General features: G+C 37.3%; 1 protein-coding gene across 1 annotated transcript in view; it reads left to right on the top strand.

Annotated features, from left to right (window-relative positions):
* The first annotated feature begins 7,654 nt into the window (after window positions 1–7,654).
* The window catches only part of LOC131426255 (putative mediator of RNA polymerase II transcription subunit 12), a 44,080-nt gene continuing 28,908 nt past the window's right edge, over window positions 7,655–22,826 (top strand). The window contains exon 1 of the mRNA XM_058588854.1: window positions 7,655–8,027. Coding sequence (XP_058444837.1) covers window positions 8,019–8,027 — 9 coding nt within the window. The 5' untranslated portion in view covers window positions 7,655–8,018. The remainder of the gene's footprint in view (window positions 8,028–22,826) is intronic.

Genomic DNA, 22,826 nt, shown 5'->3' on the forward strand with positions numbered 1-22,826 from the left:
CTCCTTCTTTTGCTCGAACGCCTTCAGTATACGTTTATCCAACTTAGGGTTAGCAGGACCTCTTTTTCGACCCGTTTTCGGTTTATCCTCAAAGGTGTTATCCTCACCGAACTTCCTGATTGCATTTCGTACGGCTTTTTCACTTACTTACCTTCCATTTTTGCTATCTTTCTCAGTGACAGTCCGCGTTTTGTGCACCATTTGTACACAATTTTTCGACGTTGTTCTGCTGAAAGTCCACGCATTTCGAAACAAACTAATGAAAACGAATAAACAACTGCACAAGTGGTTAGAGAAGACTGTAAACAATAGGACGCAACCATAAAAATTGACAGATTCTGAACCTTTGCGAAATGGGAACGGTTTTTGGTTGCGTCCATACTTTCTGGGAAAGTCTTTATATCACTATTCAGTTCTCACGGGAGTTTAATACAGGCGAGGAAAAGTCCCAAAAAGAAACTAAAGCTAATTCCAAAACACAGCAATAAGTTAATTGCGTTGTTTTACCAAACAAAATCTTCTGTAAGTGGTTTCAAATTTGATTGCATAGTTTGCATACCACAGAGCAAGGGAAGACATGCCCTCAGCCAAGACCTCGTCAACTATGTGTGACCTGAATCCCACCAAATGCATGATGGTCATCAGCGACATCACACAGACGTAATCAAATCTGACGTAACATTGCAGCTTCCGATCAGGCCGCCGGTCGGTTGGCGTGTGTACACACATTTTACTGACAGGCTCGGTGATGAGATTGCAATTTGTCGATGTGCTTCGAGCAAAAGCATAAAATAACCACTCGAAGAGTATCAGCTTTGCACACCTGAAAACCGCAGCTAATCTTTGCGGCTTGGCAGACCGTCGTTCAAAAATGTTCAACCTTCAACCGAAAGCCGCGAGAGACCTCCGGGAGGTCAGTTCTCATCCAGCCACGCACAAATGCTATAAGCTGAACCTTTTACGCCCAATCATCCACCGATGGGATGCTCGTCTCGTTAGTTTTGCATCGTTCGTTTCGCTCCGAGGAGACACACACCGCACGGATAGAAACACACCCAAACCCAAGCCCAAGTCCAAGTCGTCATCTCCGTCATCATCGTTGTCGTGAGAAGGGACCAGAAAGTGAAAACCAACTTTTGAAGATTCACTTGACTAATGTTGTGTAAATGTGTGTCCACCGGTTCGAGAGTTGGTAAACAGCAATTATATCACTGTCGCTTTCTTCCGGAATTCCAACTGATGGAATGCAAACTCAAATAAGAAACCACAAAATAAAACACGCACCATCTTGTGATGGAGATTCGCCTATCAAAAAGACATTAATTCGATGCGTATTCAACGCCGAAATCGGTGTCGGCCGGTGTTCGTAGATTTGTTGATCTTCTCGCGTGAAGTTCAAGATTTCGCACTTTATGCGTTGACGCGGGATTCGAATGTCGCCGGCAGGACGTGAAATTTATCTGGGCTCTAAGCAATGTAAAATGCTAAAAAATAATCATTAGAGCATTGTAAACATTGCTATCGGTATAAAATCAGAATTTTTCTACAGACAAATCTTAAGCTAGTAAATATTGTAAAGAAAATAATTTCGATTATGAAAAATTGTCTCTGATATAAAACTAACTTTTACTAATCAGAACCGTTGCCACCCTTCTTCCAGAAGTATTTTAAGATATTACAGGTTTAAATTTATTTTCAAATTTTACTATAGGCCTGTAGCCCTAGTTTTGGCACCGAACCCGAAAAAAATTCAAACGCATTGAATCCCGCGCTTTAACTCCATGGATATCGAAACCACCGCATCTCAAATTTCCACCATATACAGTTATGTAAAATGAAAACACTAAATTAAAACACTCCTCTGCTAATGAATGGACCCCCTCAAGCCAAAACGAAATCTCCCAGCAGCAAAAAAAAACCGAATCGTTTCTTCGAGAGCCGCCCAAAGTTGCGGTATTTTCCTGCCACACGTTTTTGGATGCCGATGACGGGCTGCATTCCTCATCATGTCGGGTGGTTTTGTTTTTTTTTTCATCAGATCGGAATGTTCTAATCTTTTCATCTTACATGCGAGAGCGTGCTCGCAGCCGATAGGCAGACGAGAAAAATTGGAACCGAAACTGTAGCAATGAAATGCAGTTCCCCCATCCCCAGCAATGATTGATGATTGCCTAACTGAGAAAAAACATACTTAATCGAAAGATTCCCAGAGGTTTCGAAATGAACTGTGCGAAGCGTGGAACTTTGCTGAAGTGATTTTGTTTAATAAAACTAAAAATTAAAGATTTAATCAGCAAAAAGCAATCTCAGTAAATTAATTTCCAAAACCAAATCACAGTTTATCTCGAAGAGAGGCAATTTTCAGTGCTTGAACTTTTGGATATTGTCTAACAGGGAATCCAGTAGCCTTAATCCGTTGCCTATCTGGTCAGTGTACAACTTTTACTCAGAGTCAATATTTAGGATCTCTTGCGATCCAGGCCATCAGAAGAAGAGATAACTAACTGCTCACAAGTTCTTATCGCATGCCACCCCTCCAATAGAACACCGTCGAATGAGTGCTATCGTTTTCGGCGTTAGTAGCAGATTGAGAGGGTGCAAATGCGAACATTATTAAAAATCCTTCAAATAAGTGAAGTATTTCGGCTTGACAACCTGTTGCAGAAGTATATTTAAATCATTCAATGTAGTTTTAAATTGGGTTTCATTCATCCAGACAATCTATCATCTTGTTTTCATAAATACCGTCTGTAACATTTCTTGTAATATTCATAGATGAGCATTTTCCATCTTATCCCTAAAGAATTCGACATATAAAACAAAAAAAACGTCTTATATGTAATAGTAACTGTTTGGGTATAGATGATATTTCTGTTCTTATCATTAGTTTTTTTATGAAGCAGTGTCAATCGGAAAAATATTCAGATGTGTATAATATCATTCCATGTCCTAAGAGTATAATTGGCTGTTTCCGAAAACTAAGTATTTTCATACGACTGGTAAGTATTCGGAGGGATGGTATGAAGGTTCTTCGGAATTGTGATTCGTTTCTCAGTAACTCAAAGCTAAAAAGTTCATTTTATTCAAGTTTATAAGTAAGATATCTTTTCAATTCATTTGCTTACATTTAGTCTTCCTAAAATTTCACTTCTCTCGGAATGTTATGTTTCGCTAACGATCGAACGTATTTGCTTCTTGCGCTAATTAATAAAGGTATTTTAATAAAGAAATGTATAATTGAATTTACAGTATTACTTGCGGAATAAATATAGATAATCGCCATTCCGGTCCACGTTGCTCCAATCAATAATTACCGTCGATTTTATCCGGATCTTGAACAGTCACACCAACTGTCAACTGCGCCAGACACTGAATTGGTACAGTGATGCCAGAACAGGTAAGAAATAGAACATTGGACGCAAACTGGAGTTTTGGTAAGATCGCAAAAAAAAAATTTATTGTTTATACAAAATTGAAGAATGTATACTGAATATGCATCGATTCCTTACCATTTGCGTGAGATGGAAAATCTCTCTGCAATGTTGGAATCCATTTGATGCAAATATTGGCGGGGCTGATCGATGGAACAGTGACATCGGAAAACGATTTGCTCGGTATACGAAATGAGTCATCATCACATCTACCTGTGTCTAGGACTAATTCAATTTCCAATCAGTTTTCCCCGTTAAATAAGACGGTTTTACGTCTTAACAAGGCTAAAATACAAATCGTTGATTTGGAAACACTTTTTTTCGATGAACCACTGCTAGAATATGACGCTTGGGATAGGATAATCATATACACAAAATTTAGCGAGTGTAAGTAATCCGGAATTTTTTTTATCAAAATGGAAACACATCCCCAGAATTTTTGGAACATTTACATACGCATTTTTTTCAAGATCATGCATGCTTTTCAAGTTTAATTGAATCCTGTCTAACCCAGGGGCATTATTGCTACAAGACAAAAGTTCAAGAGTAATTTCAATGCCAACGTTACGGATCCTTATCAAGGTTTCCACTGACAAACCCCTCAATAAAATGTTTCCAATAGCTACACTCTTACGGTGCCATACAAAGTTCCTGAATTTCATTTGGATCCAACTTGCGGTTCCAGAATTACAGGGTGATATGCAAAAGTGAAAATGAGAAAAGAGATGACTGAGCTGGTTTTCTCAAAATTACATTCAAATAAAAGTCATATACAAGATTCGTGAATTTCATAAGGATTCGTCTGCCTAGAACAAATCAAAAAATTTGTCCCGGGTTGGTGGTTCAATGCATAGGACGCTAGTCTTACAAGCCAGTTGTCGTATGTTCGAACCCCGACCTGGAAGGATTCTTAGCGTCAGTAGCACCCATAGTACTAGCCATGCAATGATTCTGTACGCTAAGAATCGGCTGCGAAGTCTGTTGAAACAGAAAGGCCAAATTCCACAAAAGGAATGTAATGCCAAGACTTTGACTTTGCTTTTTTAAAATGTCAATTTAAAGACTTTTTTTCGCAAGAAAGAATGTGGTGAGTAGCGAACTTTTTAAATAGGCTAATAAATCTCTCTAGTTTATAGATCAAGATATTTTAGAGCAAAATAAACTCATATAAGATATTCATAGAATGAAATTCAAACAAAAGTACCAATTCTAAAATTCCGAGCTTAAAAAATTTCCAACCGTCAAAGAAAATCGTGAATAAATCTTCCAATTCGGGCTCAAAAATGTGCCAATTTTATTCCGTTGTTCGGTAATTTTTTGGCGGAAACTTACGGTAATCATTAGAAATAACCGATGTTTCGGTACATGAATTTCGTTTTACAAAAATTATGCAAATATAATAGGTTTTCAGAATAAGCTGATATTCTCTACTGCATTGAAAGCTGCTCAGTGCATTTCTCTCGAGTGCGAAGCAGCCAAATGCTGCCAAATTCGCACCGCAAAAAGTGCACAAAGCTAATCAAATTATTCTAGATTAGCATTAAATGGATGATGTTTACCTACGATTTGCAAAGAAGTAATCCTTATAGTTCTTAAGACAACATTTAGAATCATTAGAATGGCTGATTTTGTATAATGTTCTCGTTGTCCACTTTTCGTTTTCTTTTTCTCCAATGTAAACGACCAGCAGCTGGATGACGCAATCGCTCGAACTGCTCACAGTGCCAGTTGATTCAAAAACTGAAATAATTTTAATAAAGAGTTTTCTTATTACGTAATATCGTTAATAGCTTTTTTCACAAATGGACGGTCCCAACGACCACAAAAATAGCAACATATAAAATTTTGATGCCGATTATTTTATTTCGGATTAGCACATTTCAGTGAAAGAAACTATCAAGATGCAGTACGGGATTCATTTCTAACTTTCAGAAGGACCAAATTGTGGAATTCTATACGATAAGAAACACTGTTCGGATCATTTTTCTCGAACGCATTTCGCACAGCGAAAAGTGCACAAAGCCAATCAAATTATTCCAGATTAGCGCTAAACTGACGTGTTTTACCTCCGATTTGCAAAGAAGTAATCTTAATAGTTCTGGAGATAACATTTAATAAGATAACACCATTAGAACGGCTATAATGTTTGTATAATGTTCCCCATCGTTGTCCACTTTTCGTTTTCTTTTTCTCCATTGTAAACGACCAGCAGCTGGATGACGCAATCGTTCTTGTTTGAAGCGAAACTCACGCTACGAACGTCCAACAGCAGGTATGTTCACAGGAAAACTAGGTGTTGTTTTTCTGCGTTCTGTTTTTCGGCTTGGCGAACAGAACCTCATATTAGCCATTGACTGAAGCACCAGTTGAATAATGCCGGGTGTAGTTTTCACTGTCTTTACGCAAACGGAAACCTGCGCACTCGATGTGTCTCCGTTTATGGATTATCACACATTTACCGAATCATCATTCTTTTTACTTAATTTTGAGATCTTTTGAACCTTTTTTTTCATATGCTCCTTCCATTGTTGTCAAAATACAAAGAGCAAAACCACCCAACAGCGAGAGTTTCGTTCAATAGGCTTAAATTAAGTAAACCGTATCAACCTGGAATTGAGTCAATACGGCTCAACTGTAGACTAAATATAACTTACCATTGAGTAGGCATTAACTAATCTTTAAGTATTTTTTTGCACGAGTCTAACAGAAATTATTTAGAGCCACTTTACCTAAAATTAGGTTATTGAACAAAGCCCCCGGTTGATTTTGATATTTCCAGTTTGGACCTATTTTTTACTATTTAAACTATATTTACGTAATAAACGTGGTATTAACAACAATCTTACACCTTCTTCCATTCGTTTCGTGAAAGAGTTAGAGAAAATACTAAAACATGGAAAAAGTTATTAGGAAATCAAATCTGGACTAATTTCGTTACACTTTCGTGCTGTGAAATTTCGAAAATGCGCCTAGGTGAGCATAGTAAAGAAAGACGTGGCCCTACCTCAAAAAGTATTTAAAGTTGCCGATTTTTCGACCAGTTAATGCAAAATACACATTCTATTTGAATAACCAGGTCAGTGGTGACAGGTCGAAGTTATCAGCTGTACATTAACTTTTTTTGCAGTGTAATAGCAACCATTTAAGCCACCGCGTAGTCACGGTGATGTCTGTTGTAAATTGCAAGGTAATATAATATGTAACAAATTTGCATACACATTTACACACATTTTTTTCTATCATTGCATGAACCGAATCTAATAATGTCTAAGACTTACCGACGCTCGACTGAAAGCTGATTGCATAGCCAATTTGCCTTTCTCTGAAGGGCTTTTACACATGAGTCCGGCAGTGCCATAACTAGGAAGTGACATTACCCTTTTAACTCATAATTTTATAAATTACATCGAAATCATCATCTAAAAGGAAATTACTTGTCAGAAATGACATTCCCGATCTGCCAATGCCATAAATGTGGATAGACAATCTCTAAGCTTCGAAGTCTTTTGTCGTAATTATGGCAGAGAGATCCATTTATCTAAATAGTAAAAATTAATTTCGAGTGAAGATAAAAAAGGGCACCGTACTGGGTGGAATCAGTAATTTAAATTGTACTCATCAAACCATTGATTAACATTATTCCTTAAATAGTACCCAATAAACCGCTAAACGAGTCAATGTTGAACTAAATTGCATTAGCCGAAGAAAACTAATTGTCTCTTCTAATCTGCAATGTCTGCACAGCGGCAGCAACAAAGTATCCAATGAAATATAAAGAAGAAGAAAAAAATCAAGTGCGCTAAACTTTACATCACACCTCATCATAATGACGATCAGCGAAACGGACAACCAAAACAAACGCTGCCGCTGCCTCAGTCGCCGTCGTCGTCGCCACCACCGCCATCGCAGCTGCGGTAGATACGATCCAAAGGTGAAAATAATGAGCCTTGATTCTACCATAAAACAGCTGAAACGAGAGCACAAGCCAGAAAACATCGCAACAACAACAAAAAAAACATCGATTGATCCTCTGTTTCGACTCTCGCGCGATCAGCTCTTGGGGCAACAGCAATCCCACGTGTTAGCTACAAACCGGAGAGAATAGCTTAACTGAATGGTGGCTGCGAGTGCGTTGTACCTCGCAGCACCACCCAAGCAGTCAAAGGTGATGGGAGAAGACACAATCTCGGGACGCCGAAAATTTTCTCGAGACTTACCATCCGCCAGTGATCAGTCTGGTAACGACATCCGACGCGAGTAGACGCGACTTTCCGGGAGTTTCGACGGACTTCAGTTTTATACCATTGGGTGGTTCAAACGGTTTTGTGTTGTGCTGTGTGCTGGAATGTGCCTGACCTGACCGGATTGGTCATTACTGTCTCGGGAAACGAAAAGGAAAAAATAAAATAAAAAGAGCAGTGGATCTAGTGTGAACAAAAGTGTCAAAGTAGTCAAACGAAGACAGAATACTTGTGAAAAAAAAAAACAAACGCTCTGCTTTGAATCGCGTTGCTGTGATTAGGTGCTGGGTTGCTAGGCTGCGGCTTTGGTCGAAGGTGGCTGAATAATAATCCACAAAGTGTCACAATGCAGTGGGTGAGTGATGTTGTTTATTTTTCCTACAATAGAAATATGGAAATCCAGCGGTGATTCCGACGATCCTTCAAGTGACGAAACTCATTCTCATAACTCGACAGTCGCTAGTTTAGAGGAAGACTGCTGCATCGAAAAAGGCAAACGGACGTCGTTGGAATCTTTCAAAACTCTTAATTGAATCGATTTCTTTTCTGCTCTTTTTTTTTTTGCTGAACCTCCACGGAAGACACCATGTCGAACTGCATTCGAGCATAATGCTAAAATAAATTGGATATACCGTACTGAACCTAGAGAGGTTCCAGTTAATTCACTAGTGCAGGTTCAGGTTCCCATCGACCGGTGGTTGTGTTACAATTTTAATGGATGATCGTCCTCGGTAAGGAAATGCATCAATGCAGTGTACCAATGGATACTTTAGCGAGTTACGTGCATGCAATACCGCTTTCGGAATTGAGTGCGGCAAACAGAACTCCGAATACCCGCTCGCTGAGCACTGTTTTGTTTTTCATGCTGGTTCGGGCTTGGATCGACATGGATTGAAACTGCTGTTCGATCGATCAACCGGGCGGCGTCAACCGGTGCACTAGCGGAAAATTGAATAATGTCGATTGTTTCGTGGCTCCCTGATCTAGCCTCCAGTACGGTAGAGCGAGAGAGAGAGAGAGCTGCATGATTGATGTTCAGTAATAAGTTGGTACTGTTCGAATTCCATTCAACTTCACTTGAAAAGTTCGGGTTGAACAATCGAACAACCAGCGGCCGTTTTGCCAATCATTGACGGGTTTCCCAGTCGAGTGCATCTGTCCGGAACTATGCAAATGCAAACCAGCGAAACCATACCCGTCCGTGCGGTAGCAAAGCAAGCCTTGAAAATTTTGATTTGATGTACTACGATTTGATACATACACACACTGTGAAACCTCTGTTGGTTAATGTTCAAGGCTTGCTTTTTTAGTTTTGATGGTAACCTGGAAGCAGGTTTTTCAAACAAGAATTCCACTTGACAAATTTTAAAAGTGGCATAGTTTTTTTTTCAAAATTTATGTTTTGAATAAGGTCAAACTTTTTTAACAATTTTTTTCCAAATAGTTTTTTGTCGAAATATGACTCTTAATCTTACAAAAAAATATTCTGCTTTTGATTTTCACAAAATCAGTTAAGTTTTTGAATGAAAATACAAAACAAAATCTTATCACACCTACACTGAAAAAAATTGACCTTAAAAATTTAAAATCTGGGGTGCGGTTAGAGTCTAAACGATGAAAAAAATCATCATTTTTGCGAATATTTTCCAGTATTATCGTTCAACAAAATAAATTCAAATGTTTTGCATTATAAAAAGCATCATTCGAACAATATTTTGTAATTTTTTTGTTGAAAATTTCGTTGAAAAATATTGAGAAATAAGTCGGTGAAGAGGTATTTTTGAGAACTTCTTAAAAATCATGATCATCCGCTGTATCTCAGCGTAGACTAATCAGAAGTGAACAAATGAATGCAGCATAGTTAGAGTAGAAGTTTTTCTAGACCTCAACGTTTCTGTTTGATTTTTTTTTAAGTTTTTGGTGGTTGTTCAAAGTGAAAACTACGATTTTTCACGAAAAAATTCGCCATTTTGTAGCTGTTAAACCTTCCCAAAGTAACAAACAATGAAAAGGAAAACGTTGGGGTCTGGTTTTTTTATATGTAGAAAGTGTGTGCGAAATTTGAAAAAATTGGTGCAGTAGTTTTTTAATGACAATGGACACGGACTTTCAAAACCTGCTTTCGAGAAAATAGCGTTTAAATTTTTTTTTATCTATAAAAGGAATGAAAACAATTTATTACTCCAGGGAGTCCGTAGGGTCTAACATTTTCAAAAAATCTTATTTTTTCTTTCATAATTTATAACGAAACATTTCAAGAATGTTTTGTCAAGTTTTCAAGTCAGTAGAAGCAGAAATCTTGGGCATGTGTGCCTATTTCTTTCTTCTTCGCAATATGAGATAAGCAAAGATGAAGGTCCATAACTTCCAGAGTTTCGTTCCGATGGGCTTGAAAATGTCACAGAAAATTCTTCAAATGTTTTACTATAAGAAAATATAAAGAAAATAATAATTTATTTTTCAAAAGTGTTAGACCCTATTTTCAGGCATATCGGAACAAAACTCAGCAAGTTATAGGCCTTTATCTTCGCTTATCTCTTTTCTGCTCCGATTGACTTGACAAAACAATCTTGAAATGTTTCATTATAACAGAATATAAAAGAAAAGATATGATTTTTTGAAAATGTTGGAGATCCAACGGGCTCCGAGAGTAAAATATTGTTTCCTTCGATTTTATAGACAAAAAAACTTTCAACTCGTTTTTCTCGAAAGCAGGTTTTGAAAGTCCGTGTCCATCGTCTTTCAAAAACTGCTGTCCCATTTTTTTCAAATTTTGCACACACTTCCTACACGTAAAATACCAGACCTCAACGTTTTTCCTTTCGTTGGTTGTTACTTTGAGGAAGTTTTACAGTAACGAAATGGCGGATTTTCTTGTGAAAAATCGTAATTTTGATTACTACCAAAAACTCAAAAAAATAAAAAAGAAATCGAACAGAAATATTGAGGTCTATAAAAACATCTACTCCCCAGTATTTTCATTCAAAAATTTAACTAATTTTGTGGATATCACTAGCACATCAATTTTTTGTACGATGTTATTTTTCGAAAAATTGGTGTTTTGCCAATTGCGAATACGACTTGGCGCGAAATTCGTCGAAAGCAAACCTAATTCGTATTTTGACCTACGCTACTTGTCATTTTATTCAGCAATCTTTGTTTTTGGTGTTGAATGTATTTTATAAAAATGCTACTGTATGCTGAATATTGATGGAAATAGATGACACTGGTTCAGTACTGGTAGTGCTAATTAATACAAAACTGTTGCTGATATCGGAAAAGGCTCAGGTTGAATATTCGCGTCACTAAGCATTCACATACAAAAAGGCGGAATTAATGCGAGAAAACACATAACAATCGAAAAACTGCATATGTGTCGGTGCTTAATTACTTTACTATGGAGTGCCTTTTAAAAAATTTACCCTCTGTGAGAGTGATCAGTTTTTGATCGGGAATATCTCTTATTGTATCGAACTTATCGACATAATTTTTGCTACATTGCGTCTTGAGTATAATTAGCAACTTATGATAAAATTTACAGTTGTATGACTTAATCACAAATAATTCAAAATCAAGTTTTTATTTCTGTGTGATATACTTCGTTAGTTCAAGCTCAGTCGACTGAGCAGGAAATAGAGCAAGTGCATCTTATACCACGTTCACATTACGAGTTAAAACGAGTTTTAACTCTGATTTCATGTTTTAAGCGAAATAACATGTTTTTCTTCCGTGTTATTCCATATTCAGAAACGTCACATCAAAACATGTTTTCCCAAAATAACATGATATAATGATCAGTCAAGCACAACCCTGCTAGCATTTTCCGTCATTTTTCGACTATGTCAATAGCTGCCCTTACACGTGACAATATTATTGTCAATCCAAAGTATTGTCAATACCATCAATCCAATTGGTTTGATAACTAGAGTCCGAGTTTTTCGAGAAATTCAAGTGTTTGGTGCTTTAAATATTGCAAATGAATATTAAAATATTGAGAGAAGAGGCCATTGCACATATTTAACAGTTTCTCTCTGGAGAGAAAGTATTGTCGGATTGATGGGCAGTTTTGATTTATTGACAAAATTTTCGTCAATCCAATTAAGTTTCCATTATACGATCAAAAGTATTGTCAATACTCCTTGTATTGACAATAATATTGTCTCGTGTAAGGGCTGCTAATTGACAAGCTTTTATCGAAACAGTTTTTCATCAGAGTAGCCATGACAAAACAAAACAAGAAACTTGTACAACCATGCTTGTTTTTATGTTTAAAGACATGACTTTTTTGGTCATTTATTGCTGAAAATATTTATTTCGCGTAAATGGCCAAAGTTTCGAAGCAAATTCCCTTCGAAACGTTGACAACTTACGTGATATAAACGTTTAAAACCAACAAACGGCGAAAACGACTTTTTAATACGTAGAAGAAAACTTTCTGAGTGAAGAAGTGGAAAAATTGAAGCGATTGACATAATATTTTTACCAATTTTTCGACACATTGTGAAATGTGTCATGCTTCTTGAAATTGGGAATGCAATCTTCAATTTTTCCACTGTAGATTTTCCTATTCCGAAGAACTACAAACTATTCTATGAGAATTCCGGAATCCAGTAAAGTTCCACAGTAATTTATCTTCGTAACAAGTGTTGTTTATAAACAAGCAATATGTCATGCGTATAACATAATACAAGTGTGAACAGTTAGGTTTTAACTTTATATTACTACCGTTAAAACGTGTTATTTTCTGCAGGTGTGAACATAGTATTAAGCACCTCATTTCGGTATGAACATGAACTTAGCAAAGCGCCTCTCACCGATTATAACGCAAATAGGTGAAAATTTGTTGCTATCTAGTTACGGTAGTTTACGAAGCACCCATTCTAAAAAAGCTTGGAAACAAATCAAAACCCAGTGGATAGTTTGTTGCTAATAAGTTACTAATTATTTACGGTAATTTTCAATTTGGTACCCATCGTAACTAATTAAAAACAAACTATCCACTGGGTTTCGATTTGTTTTCAAGCATATTTGGGAGAGGTGCTTCGTTAACTTCATATGAACTTAGCAATGTATTCAAAAAATAACAAATAATCAAGCAATGAAATCAAAATTTCATAACTAATTAGCAATAAACTTTTCACCTATTTGAGTTATCATCGGCAAAAGGTACCTCGCTAAGTTCAGGCTCATTATTTCGGTTGGTTCAAGTCCAGAGCTCAGTTTCAGTATGTATAATTCTGCTCCTGAATAAAGTTACAAACTTAGTGCCAGATACAGAATTAAGCCTTTAGTCCAAGATTTCAATTTCAAATGAAGGAAGAATATTATACTGATCCTGCATTGCACCTCCGAGAGAAATGGCATCAATATTGTGAAGCATCGAAGTGACTTAATTAATCGGTTATCTTGAGAGCCAACATTCAGCTACTTGTCGATCGAGTAAAATGCACCAAGTGTTCAATATCGGAGAAAATTCCACGATTAGGCCTTTCTAAAAGCCAGAAAAAAAAACTCCTTGGAGCATTATGACAGTTTTTTTCGTTGAAGTACGCCAACCAAACATGATTCACAATCAAATGTTGTATGTTCCTATTTTTCTAGCCGTTAGAATTTTCCCATTTGCCAGAAACCTGCAACCTGCAACGAAATTACGTGAATAGAAACCCTTTCGCAAACACACAAATTGCTACAGTATTGAATCAATCCGCACTGTGAGTAGTTCTGATGCGAGATGGTTTAGTTATGTGTACCGTTCGCAGTGTGAGTTTAGTTTCAAGCAAGAGTAATTACATCAGTGTTCAGCAAAGTACGCCGAACACATAACAACGGCGGAGAAAATTCTACAAATCAGCCGAATCGAAGGGCTATAAATAGTTAATTTTCATGTAAATAACGCATATTTTTTTCGATCCTTAATAGACCGCTATTTTTGAATTTTCAGATATGCAAAAAAGCTACCGTGTTCTCTTGTAAACCGGTCTAGTGATTTCGAGTAATACTATCATTCAAATAGTCGAAAGAGTTATCGCACAATATGCGAGAGGACCGGAAGACACCTAGTGTGAACAAGTCACGAAAAATCTGGTTATCGAAAGCCTTGATAGCCGACTGACTGACTTGATAATAGTCTCAAAACAGGCTGTTTACATTCGAATTAACTCTTCGAATGGCAAATTAAAAAGCATAACATGGATAATTAATTGCTTTGACTTTGAAAAATATGTTTGGCATTGAAAACAACTTATTCCACTTCGGGTGTGAATCTAAAATCTGAAGCCACACACGTAATATTTTTCTGCCATAATTTTGAATGATCATAACTCGGTTGTTATCATCACCTAACTATCAAACGGCTCAAAATTGAATAATCTAGAGCAGTGGCGTACCGAGGAAATTTGGCGCCCGGGGTCAAATAGGAGATTTGCCGCCTCCATCGTTGGTTTAGTGAGCAAAAAAAAGCAAAAAGATCTGAGCATTTTCAGCGGTAAGCTATTATTCTGTTCAATTAGGCTTATTCACTTGCAGGGATGTTTAATTGACAATACGATTTCTTCAGACCCGGTACCAGTTTCGTAAATTTTTATATCTGCTGTTTCATTCGTCAGTTTTTCCAATAATTAGGAACACAAGAATGTATATGTCATCACTTTAAGTGATGAAGAGAATTAATAATATCACACTTTTTCTGCAATCCCCTTTATTCGTCGTAAATATTTGTTAACTAATTTAATACAATTTTTAATCTAGTTGACTACAATGTGGAAAGTGCCGCATGATGAGACACAAAACATTTACACTATCATAATATTTGAATTTATTGTGCCATTTTTATTCTGTATATTTAGTATAATAAAATTTTGTATAATTTGTTATTCCTGTTACTACTTATTTTCGTTCGCGTCATAGAGAAATTTGTTGTGATAAATAAACGATATGATAATTTTTTTGCCAACCACTCTTGCCATTGTAGTCAACACTCTTGCCATTGTAGTCAAAAAGGAAGGAGCCAATTCTTTCAACAGTGAAAATTCTTTTCAATATACCAAAATAGCAGAGTAAAATATAATATATTTTGGCGTAAAGTAACGACTGTCTGAGAAAAAATCAAGCATTGTACAACGCAACTTTCAACATGCAAATAAACTGCTAGGTGTGCTGATTTTGGATGATGTTGTTCACACCGATGGCGGTTCCTAAAGGTATTAAACATGACATGATTTGGTCATCATATGGTAAAAATACTGGAAAAATAAATAAGATTTGTTCAATAGTTCGCTTCTCATCCATAGATCATAGCAGTCAAATTTGGCATATTCAGAATAAGAAACTTATCCCTTTTATTGTTCCCCTTCTGTATATTGTTGTCTCTTTTTGTCAGATATCATCCTTCTTCATCATCGAGTAAGGATACAGACAAGCCCTGGGACCCTTACAGCCTTATTTCAATCTGTCTCAAGGTAGTGCTAACGTCCAGGGTAATATTATTTGGCGTGAGCCCTTTCACAAACATTATTAAGGTAGTTTCCGGATTCCGTGTACAATTGGATTGCTTTTTGTTTGGTTTATTAAGGACTGTAACCATTCATGGTCATTTGCTGAATACCACTTTGTTATTAAAATGCATATACATTGAAAATAAATCAGCTGTTTTTCAATTCTTTTTTAGAAATTATCGTATATTCTCAGATCAATTTTTGACAAGTCGGTCTACTGTTGGTTTATCTTTAAAAGGTTTGCAAATTTTTCCACTTTCCTTCTATATTTACTGAAAAAAATTAACATAAAAAGAGTTTCGCCTTTTCTCGATTTGTTTACTTCTATGCTTCCTGTGTGAATAATGAAGTTAGGTCACTTTTGCAAGCACCTTATGGAAACTAACCTAGAAGCCACCTAGAGCCACTAAAATTAGGTTATTGAACGAAACTCCTAGTTAGGTAGGAAGTTTTCGAAATTAAGTAGTTTTCCGATTTCGTATGTGGGAATTCACTTACCGAAAATTGAACTATTGAACAGAACTACTGAATTGGGTAGTTTTCTTATCCCGTGTACACGATAAACTGGATGCACCTTGTAATAAATACTAATGTGGTACTGCGTATGTTAGTACAAAACTAATTTAGAATTAGATAAAATTTACTGAAAAATTACAGCAAATCACCATCTTGTTAGTCTTATGTGCTTATAACTGGTTAAAAACTTTCTAACTAATTTACCCAGATTCTGAGTTGGTGCACTTTTAGTTTGCATTCAACCAAATATACTAAAAGGTTACTAATAAACTAGGACAGTACCTGGCAATTGTTAATTCACTTTCCGAACCAGTTTCGGACCAGCTCGTGATTGGTTGAATTTGACATAAACAAGTACAAGTTGTTGAAATTAATATTACTGTAGGGTGGTAGAAAAACCGTTGTCAGTACCGTCGGTAACAATGTATTTTGATATTGCATATTTTGTTTTACGGATCATCTTTTTAAAATTATTAATTTCAATAGGATTTAAGTTCAATTTATTTTCAAGTCCTGTCAATGTGGAAAAGACACGAGTACATTTAACAATCACTGGATGATACAAAGAGAAAACCTGAAGTCACGAAGTGCGGTATGGACGAGAATATTGATTATGTTAGTTGTACTTGAGAGTAGCACCAAATCTTTGGACACTTCTATTTGTTAGTATTTTTCTCAAATTGAATATTTCTGGTCCTGCCCTAGCTAAAAAACTACATATTTTTTATGCACATACCCGCTTGTGAAGAATTCTGAAAACCGGCAGAAGCTTGGCTAGCAACTCTTCACGGACAGCATATGAGAATTACCAAGTCAAATCATCGAATCGATTTTCTGCGATTATTGTCAACTTGCGATTCTCTCTTGGTAACACAGCTCCACACAGCAACGATCATTATCAGACTGTACATTTTTTTAAGGACCGGAAAATACTCAGAGTATGAAGTGGAGCGAAAAAATGTAGAAAAATTTTCTCACGGTTCATGCATTGAGAGACACGAGTTCTTGTAGCATCTTCTACGAGATTGAAAATGTTGTATACAATATAGAGAAACCTCTGTCAAATTATCGGTAATCACCAACACTGATTCTAGGTGTCTAGGATTTGTCAGTCTTGTATGGCAAGAATCCGGTAGAAACAGAACCGTAAATAACCGCTAGGCGAAATTCTCTGCTGGAAACGGTTTTTGAATTGTTGCCAGACTTTTGTCGGAATTCTGGCAGAATCTTGGCAAAAATGGCAAATGAAATTTCGAATCGAGGCTCGGAGGGCCAAGTGTCATTATACCATTCACCAAAATAGAGGAAATTTCCTCATTAATATGACTCTAAACTATTTCAATTTGAGGATTTTGTCAGTTAATAGCCAAACGGACCGAATTCGGCTCTAGAGTAGGACGGAGTGCTGGCACTGTTTTACGTTCCACGAGGCTGCCTCGCCCCGTTCTACTCTACCGATTCCCAGTTCCCGGTTCCGAAAGTAATAAGTCAAAAACTCCAAACTCATTCTCTTTTCTCAGTGATGACCTAATCGAATGTCACAACCTTGGGCTTAAATGCAAGGTCTTATGATTTCATAGACTGCTGTTAAATTCATCTGGATGCTACTTCCAGTTCCGGAACTACAGAGTTATATATATTTAAAATATGTTTGGATAAAACACGGAAGAAAGTCTTCTAAATTTGACTATTCAAAAACTGTTATAATTTGTTGGTTCTGATAGTTTATACATAAAAAACATTCTTGTTTTTATTCAAGATTCAACAAAATATTGTAATATTTATGATAGTATGCGTAGTAAAAGAAAGGCATAATCACATCACCCGATGGATTGATAAGAGATTTTTTAATTAAAATCATTTTATTGCAAACGGATTTTGTTTCACCTAAAATGTCTTCCTCTTTAGGATACAAACTTTCGGAGAAAGCATATCAATCAAGTTCAGTATCCTAATGAGGCACTAACGACGTCAATTAGTCATATCCACAGCCGGAAGCAAAAAAGCAACTCAACGCAAGAGACTTCAAAACTTAACGACACCATCACTCGAACGCACAACTGCCAATTCCTGGGGTGGAAGTGTTTTACTCTCTCTCTCCCTCAACGTTTGTCTACTTACTTACTTACTATGCCATCACAAACCGGCTACCAAAACGGTAAACAGGTGAAATTATAAAATTATTGCACTTGCATCTTAACGGGTATCAAATTTAAATCTCGTTAAAGAAGCAAATAACATAAGAAACTTCGAGGAAAAAAATAATTCCGCAAAGCAATGTGGAAAAGAAAAACAAAACCAAAACATATTATCGTGAATGTCAAATTGACACGACCGACGTCTGTCAGCACGGCGAAGCGGTGCTGCAAAGGTAGGCCAGATATTCCTGAACCGCTTATGGTGGAGTAACCTTTCCATGCCACTTCGTCATTCCCAGGTTTATCACACCAGCGCCAAACAACCATTAGGAGAAGTTTGAGCTTCATTACGAAGTCCGGGGTCCTCCGGGCCCTCAGTTTCCGTTGTCGCTGTTCAACAACAGCCGGCGATCATCGCAATGTGACAATATCGTCCTTCGCCACACTTCAGGTGAGACGCGACGGGTTAAACAATCATAAGCCGCTCATTCCCATGCTCATGAAGTCGCCCGTTGAATGCCATTCAGGGAGTTTTATCGCAGGTCGCGAATCTTTGGCGCGGCGTTGCACTGCACGGCAAGGGCTTACCACGCCGTAATCCGAGGCCGACCTGCCGAGATACCGATTCAAACATTGTATATGTAGGCTAACGTGGCTAGTAGGAGGAGGCTGCAGGCGGCGATGTCAGTCATCTTTTTTTTTTTGTTTTGTTTTGCAGTGGGCGATTTAAACCCCCATCGACTATTTGTTATTGTTGCGCTGGTGTTGTTTTCGTTTCTGTCATACTTTTCATCGTGAACTTTACGCATAAACAACAATGGAATCAGAGGGGGCCAGTGGCGTACTTTGTTGTGATGATATGAGCAGCAGTTCCCACGCAGCGAAGCAGGCTGTGCTCCAGATGTTCGACGGTTTGCTTGACGACGCGAGTTTCGTCGGTTGTTGCGCGCGAATTTATCGATGTTATGCATCCAGCAGAAGGGCAGAAGATTAACGATGTTTACTTGGAGGATATGTGATTAGGTGTACAAATATTCTAGATATTCTCCAAAGTCGACCTTCTAATTGACTATCAAATAACTTCAATCAGCACGGTTCCGAGAACAGCTTCAACTAGTCCCGCAAAACATGTCATACTTGACACATATATACCACCGTCCATCATCGGTTTTCGTTCGGCTCGTCTACTCAATGCACGTAAATTGTGAAAGGATCGAAAAATTGTTTTGCCAAGTTGTGCAACGACAACCAACCGATCCGAAGTGCTCTAAATGTGCTGCTCTCGAGATGCAGACAGAGGAATTGGCAAATCGTGCCACGGTGATCTCCATTTCGGATGGCCGATGGACGCTACAACCCTGGTCAAATAGCATAACGCGTCAGTTCAAGATGCACCCGACCGGACCGACACGACTAATCACTCATTTGCTTTGGATGAACGAGCCTGTAAAGAGAGAGAGACTTATTTTGTGCGCTTGATAAACGATGCGGCAAAAATCTGGATCTACATCAAAGTAGCCAACCACTTGGACGCGTTTCCAAGAGCACTTTCAATACTCATTAAGCCGGAGTAGGCTGAAGAGCAACTGTAAGTAGGTTTTCGAGTCTGGAAAACGTATAACGATATTGTTAAGAGTAATTGAGAAATGCTTCCTTACAAGATTACTAAAATTATCTGTTTTTCTAATCTAAAAGGAGTGTTTTTGACGTGAATACGTCTTACTTTACTATGGGACGCCTTTTTGCCAACTGGTAGAGTGATAAGTTTTTAATCGTGAGTTTCTCATTTTGTGTCTAACGTATCAAGGTGATGGTTGCTACATGCAATCGGAAATATGATCAGTAATTTATGTTGAAGTTTTCTTAAATGTTTGGTTTTCTTAAAAATTTTGGTATGAACGGGTATCAAGAGGAAACCTTTTGAGCCAATTTGCCTTTTTTGTACCCGCGATGAGGGTTTTGAGGTAGCAGATGACATTTTATATGTATTATTATTATTATTATTCTTACATTTTTTATTTATATAACATATATTAGCTGACCCGTCGAACTTCGTCTCGCCCAAAAATTATTTGTTCGCATTTATATGTTCGGAGAGCAGAATTGTCAAACGACTAAGTGGTTAACGTTTCCCTCCAATATTTTTCTGATTACCTAACCTACAATCAACGGAATTCGACACACATTCGCTTGAGCCCAAAAAAAAGGAACAAGTGCCCCACGTACTTTAGAGCTCTAATAAAGTGGATATTTTTAGGTACGGAGGAACTTTTGGTAACTTGGGAAGACGACGCTTACATTTTAAATTCTTCTCGACAAGAATGGCTTTTATCGTATCAAAGAACGCTCTCTAGCAACTCTTCACACAATGCAATCAGTGCCATCAAAGGGAGACGGATATCATCTCTGAAGCAACTCTCATTTTACGATCCGATTCTATTACGGGCAGTGGATAATTGTGATAGAATCATTTTACTATTGCCGCTTATTCTAACTATGTGCAGCGCCGATCATTGCAAAACTATATCTATTTTGGTAAGGGTAGTATTCAAAGTATGAGGTGGAGCGAAAAAATGTAGAAAAATTCTCTCACGGTTCATGCATTGAGAGGCACTTATTATGTGCGCTTTGTGTAATCTAAATCATTCGAAAGCAAAATGCAAGGAAAATCTCTTATACCGTTTTCGTTTTAGAACCTACACGCGGGTGACTCTGACTCCGAGTAAAACGAACACGTGGTACGCGCTCTAAACAACAACTCATATAAAAAAGAAAAAAAAACCAAACTCGCATGAATGCGTGGTGCGACCCGAGTAAATTTTCAGAGCGAAACTACGCGATTGGAGTCCGATCTAGAGGCGACCCCAGGTTGCTAAAACAAACCCATCAAAAGTTGTTTTGGCGACTCTGGGTCAGCTCTAGGGCTGCTCTGATCAATAAACGAAAACGGTATTAGTTTGACCTTAGCGCTGTTCACTGAACCGGAAGTAAAGCAAGTACTTCTTAAATACCCCATTTCTGTTGATCCAGTTGGTCCAGAGCTCAGTTCCAGTATCAAGAACTTCAGGTATCAAGAACTCCAGGTTCAGAACTCAGCTCCAGAATCAGGCACTCCGATTTCAGTTTCAAATGATGGATTTCGCGCTAAATCGTATTCAGAGTTGGCAACAACCCTCTTAGCTTTTAATGAAGTTTTCTATACATGAACACTTTGTTACAAAAAACACTTTGCATACTTTGTTTTTCTAAAAATGATCTAGACTGTCTTTTGCAAAAGGCCAAACTTTGTTTTTTTTTTTCAAATGGTTGTGGTCGATAAATGAAAAATCGAAAGTCATTTTTTTAATCAATATATTGAAAAAAAAGTCTTAATCGACTTGTACACTGAAAAAATCTAGAATCTTGGAATGCCTGATTAATAAAAATATACTAAGGCTGTGAACCATTTCGCGGTTAATTTTAACTTTTGGTTAAAATCTGACACTCGAGTGGTTAATTTGATGTTGTCAAAAATAACCCTGCTCGAGAGCATGGTTATTTTTGACAGATCGATGGTCGAACACTGAAAAAAATCTTGCAATGAAAATTCTAATACTAATTCTTTAGTTGAAATTATTTCCAGTGGAAAATAAACCCAAATAACTTTCCGTCCGTCAAATTTTGAAATTGGCCACAGTTTTAGTCAAATTTAACTACTCGACACCAAATAACCACTCAAGTGCCAGATTTTAACCAAAAGTTAAAATTAACCGCGAAATGGTTCACAGACTAAGTAACTACATTAGACAATATCTTCTTACAAACTGAGTTTCATTGAATTCTGAGATAATTCTTTGGTTTAGTTTTCGATCAAATTGCGCTGAAAAAAAAATCAGTTTGGCAAGGAATTTTTTTTTTTTCGAATATTCAAATATTTCCAAATAGATGCTGCCAACATCTGTTCGAGTTAACGCAAAATTCGTCAGATGGAGGAAGAATATTCTGCTGTTCCTATTCTGTACAGTCGAGGGAAATGGCATCTTTATTGTGGAGCTTCAAACCGACTTAACTAATCGGTTCTTTTCAGAGCCTCTTTTCGTGAAGAATCACTACGATATTTTCTTTCTTTGGTATTAGCAAATAGGCATTCTGTATATTGGCTTTGTGCGTCGTTCGGCCTCAGGCAAGGTAACTTTTTCATTGTCATCAACCGGCAATACACAGTTCGAAAAAGTGCTGTGATTTTACATCTTTGAAGATGCACACAAATGGAGCACCGTATTCCACACTGTGGTACATTTGTTTTCAGTTTCACTAATTCTACTGCCTAAATTACCAGATAATTCAATTTACCCCGTTTCTTATTCTTCTTCATCACCGGAACATTTTTATGCTTCATTTGGAGCAGTTCAAAATATGGTACGGTCTCCTGGCACGTTCATTTTTTAACTGTGCATTCTGAGATGAAAATACTGTGAAGTAGACATCTCATCAGTAACGTTGGCAACAACTCAAAACACAAAACTATAGGGTGGGCCATTTAAAGTGGAAGCATTGGGCAACCCAATAACTTTTGACAGAATTGTCGGATCGACTAATGACATAACACGTTGAGAGCGTCATTCCAAGACAATTTTACCATGGAACAGTACACACAAAATAATGCGCTGAAATTGTTCAGCTTTACGCCGAGAACGAGGCCATTTCTCGTTAAATGGATGCGTAAATAAACAAAATTGTCGGTTTCGTGCCACTGGGAACGCTTAATCAATTTAGGAACATAAGGTCAAAAAGTTACAGTTTGGTGTGGTGTTTGTGCGAACATGGTGAGTGGTCCCCGTTTTTCAAAGACGATGATTGAGAAACGAAAACTGTTAATTGGGATCGTAATCGAGCCATGATAAATGATTTTATGGTGTCTGAAAATTATTTGAATGGATATTGGTTTCAACAGGACGGTGCAACATGCCATACAGCTTGACTAACAATCGATTACGACCATTGTTTCCCGGACGAATCAGATCGAAG

The sequence above is a fragment of the Malaya genurostris genome, chromosome 1 (genome assembly GCF_030247185.1).
Source record: "Malaya genurostris strain Urasoe2022 chromosome 1, Malgen_1.1, whole genome shotgun sequence".
NCBI classification, from domain to species: Eukaryota; Metazoa; Arthropoda; class Insecta; order Diptera; family Culicidae; genus Malaya; species Malaya genurostris.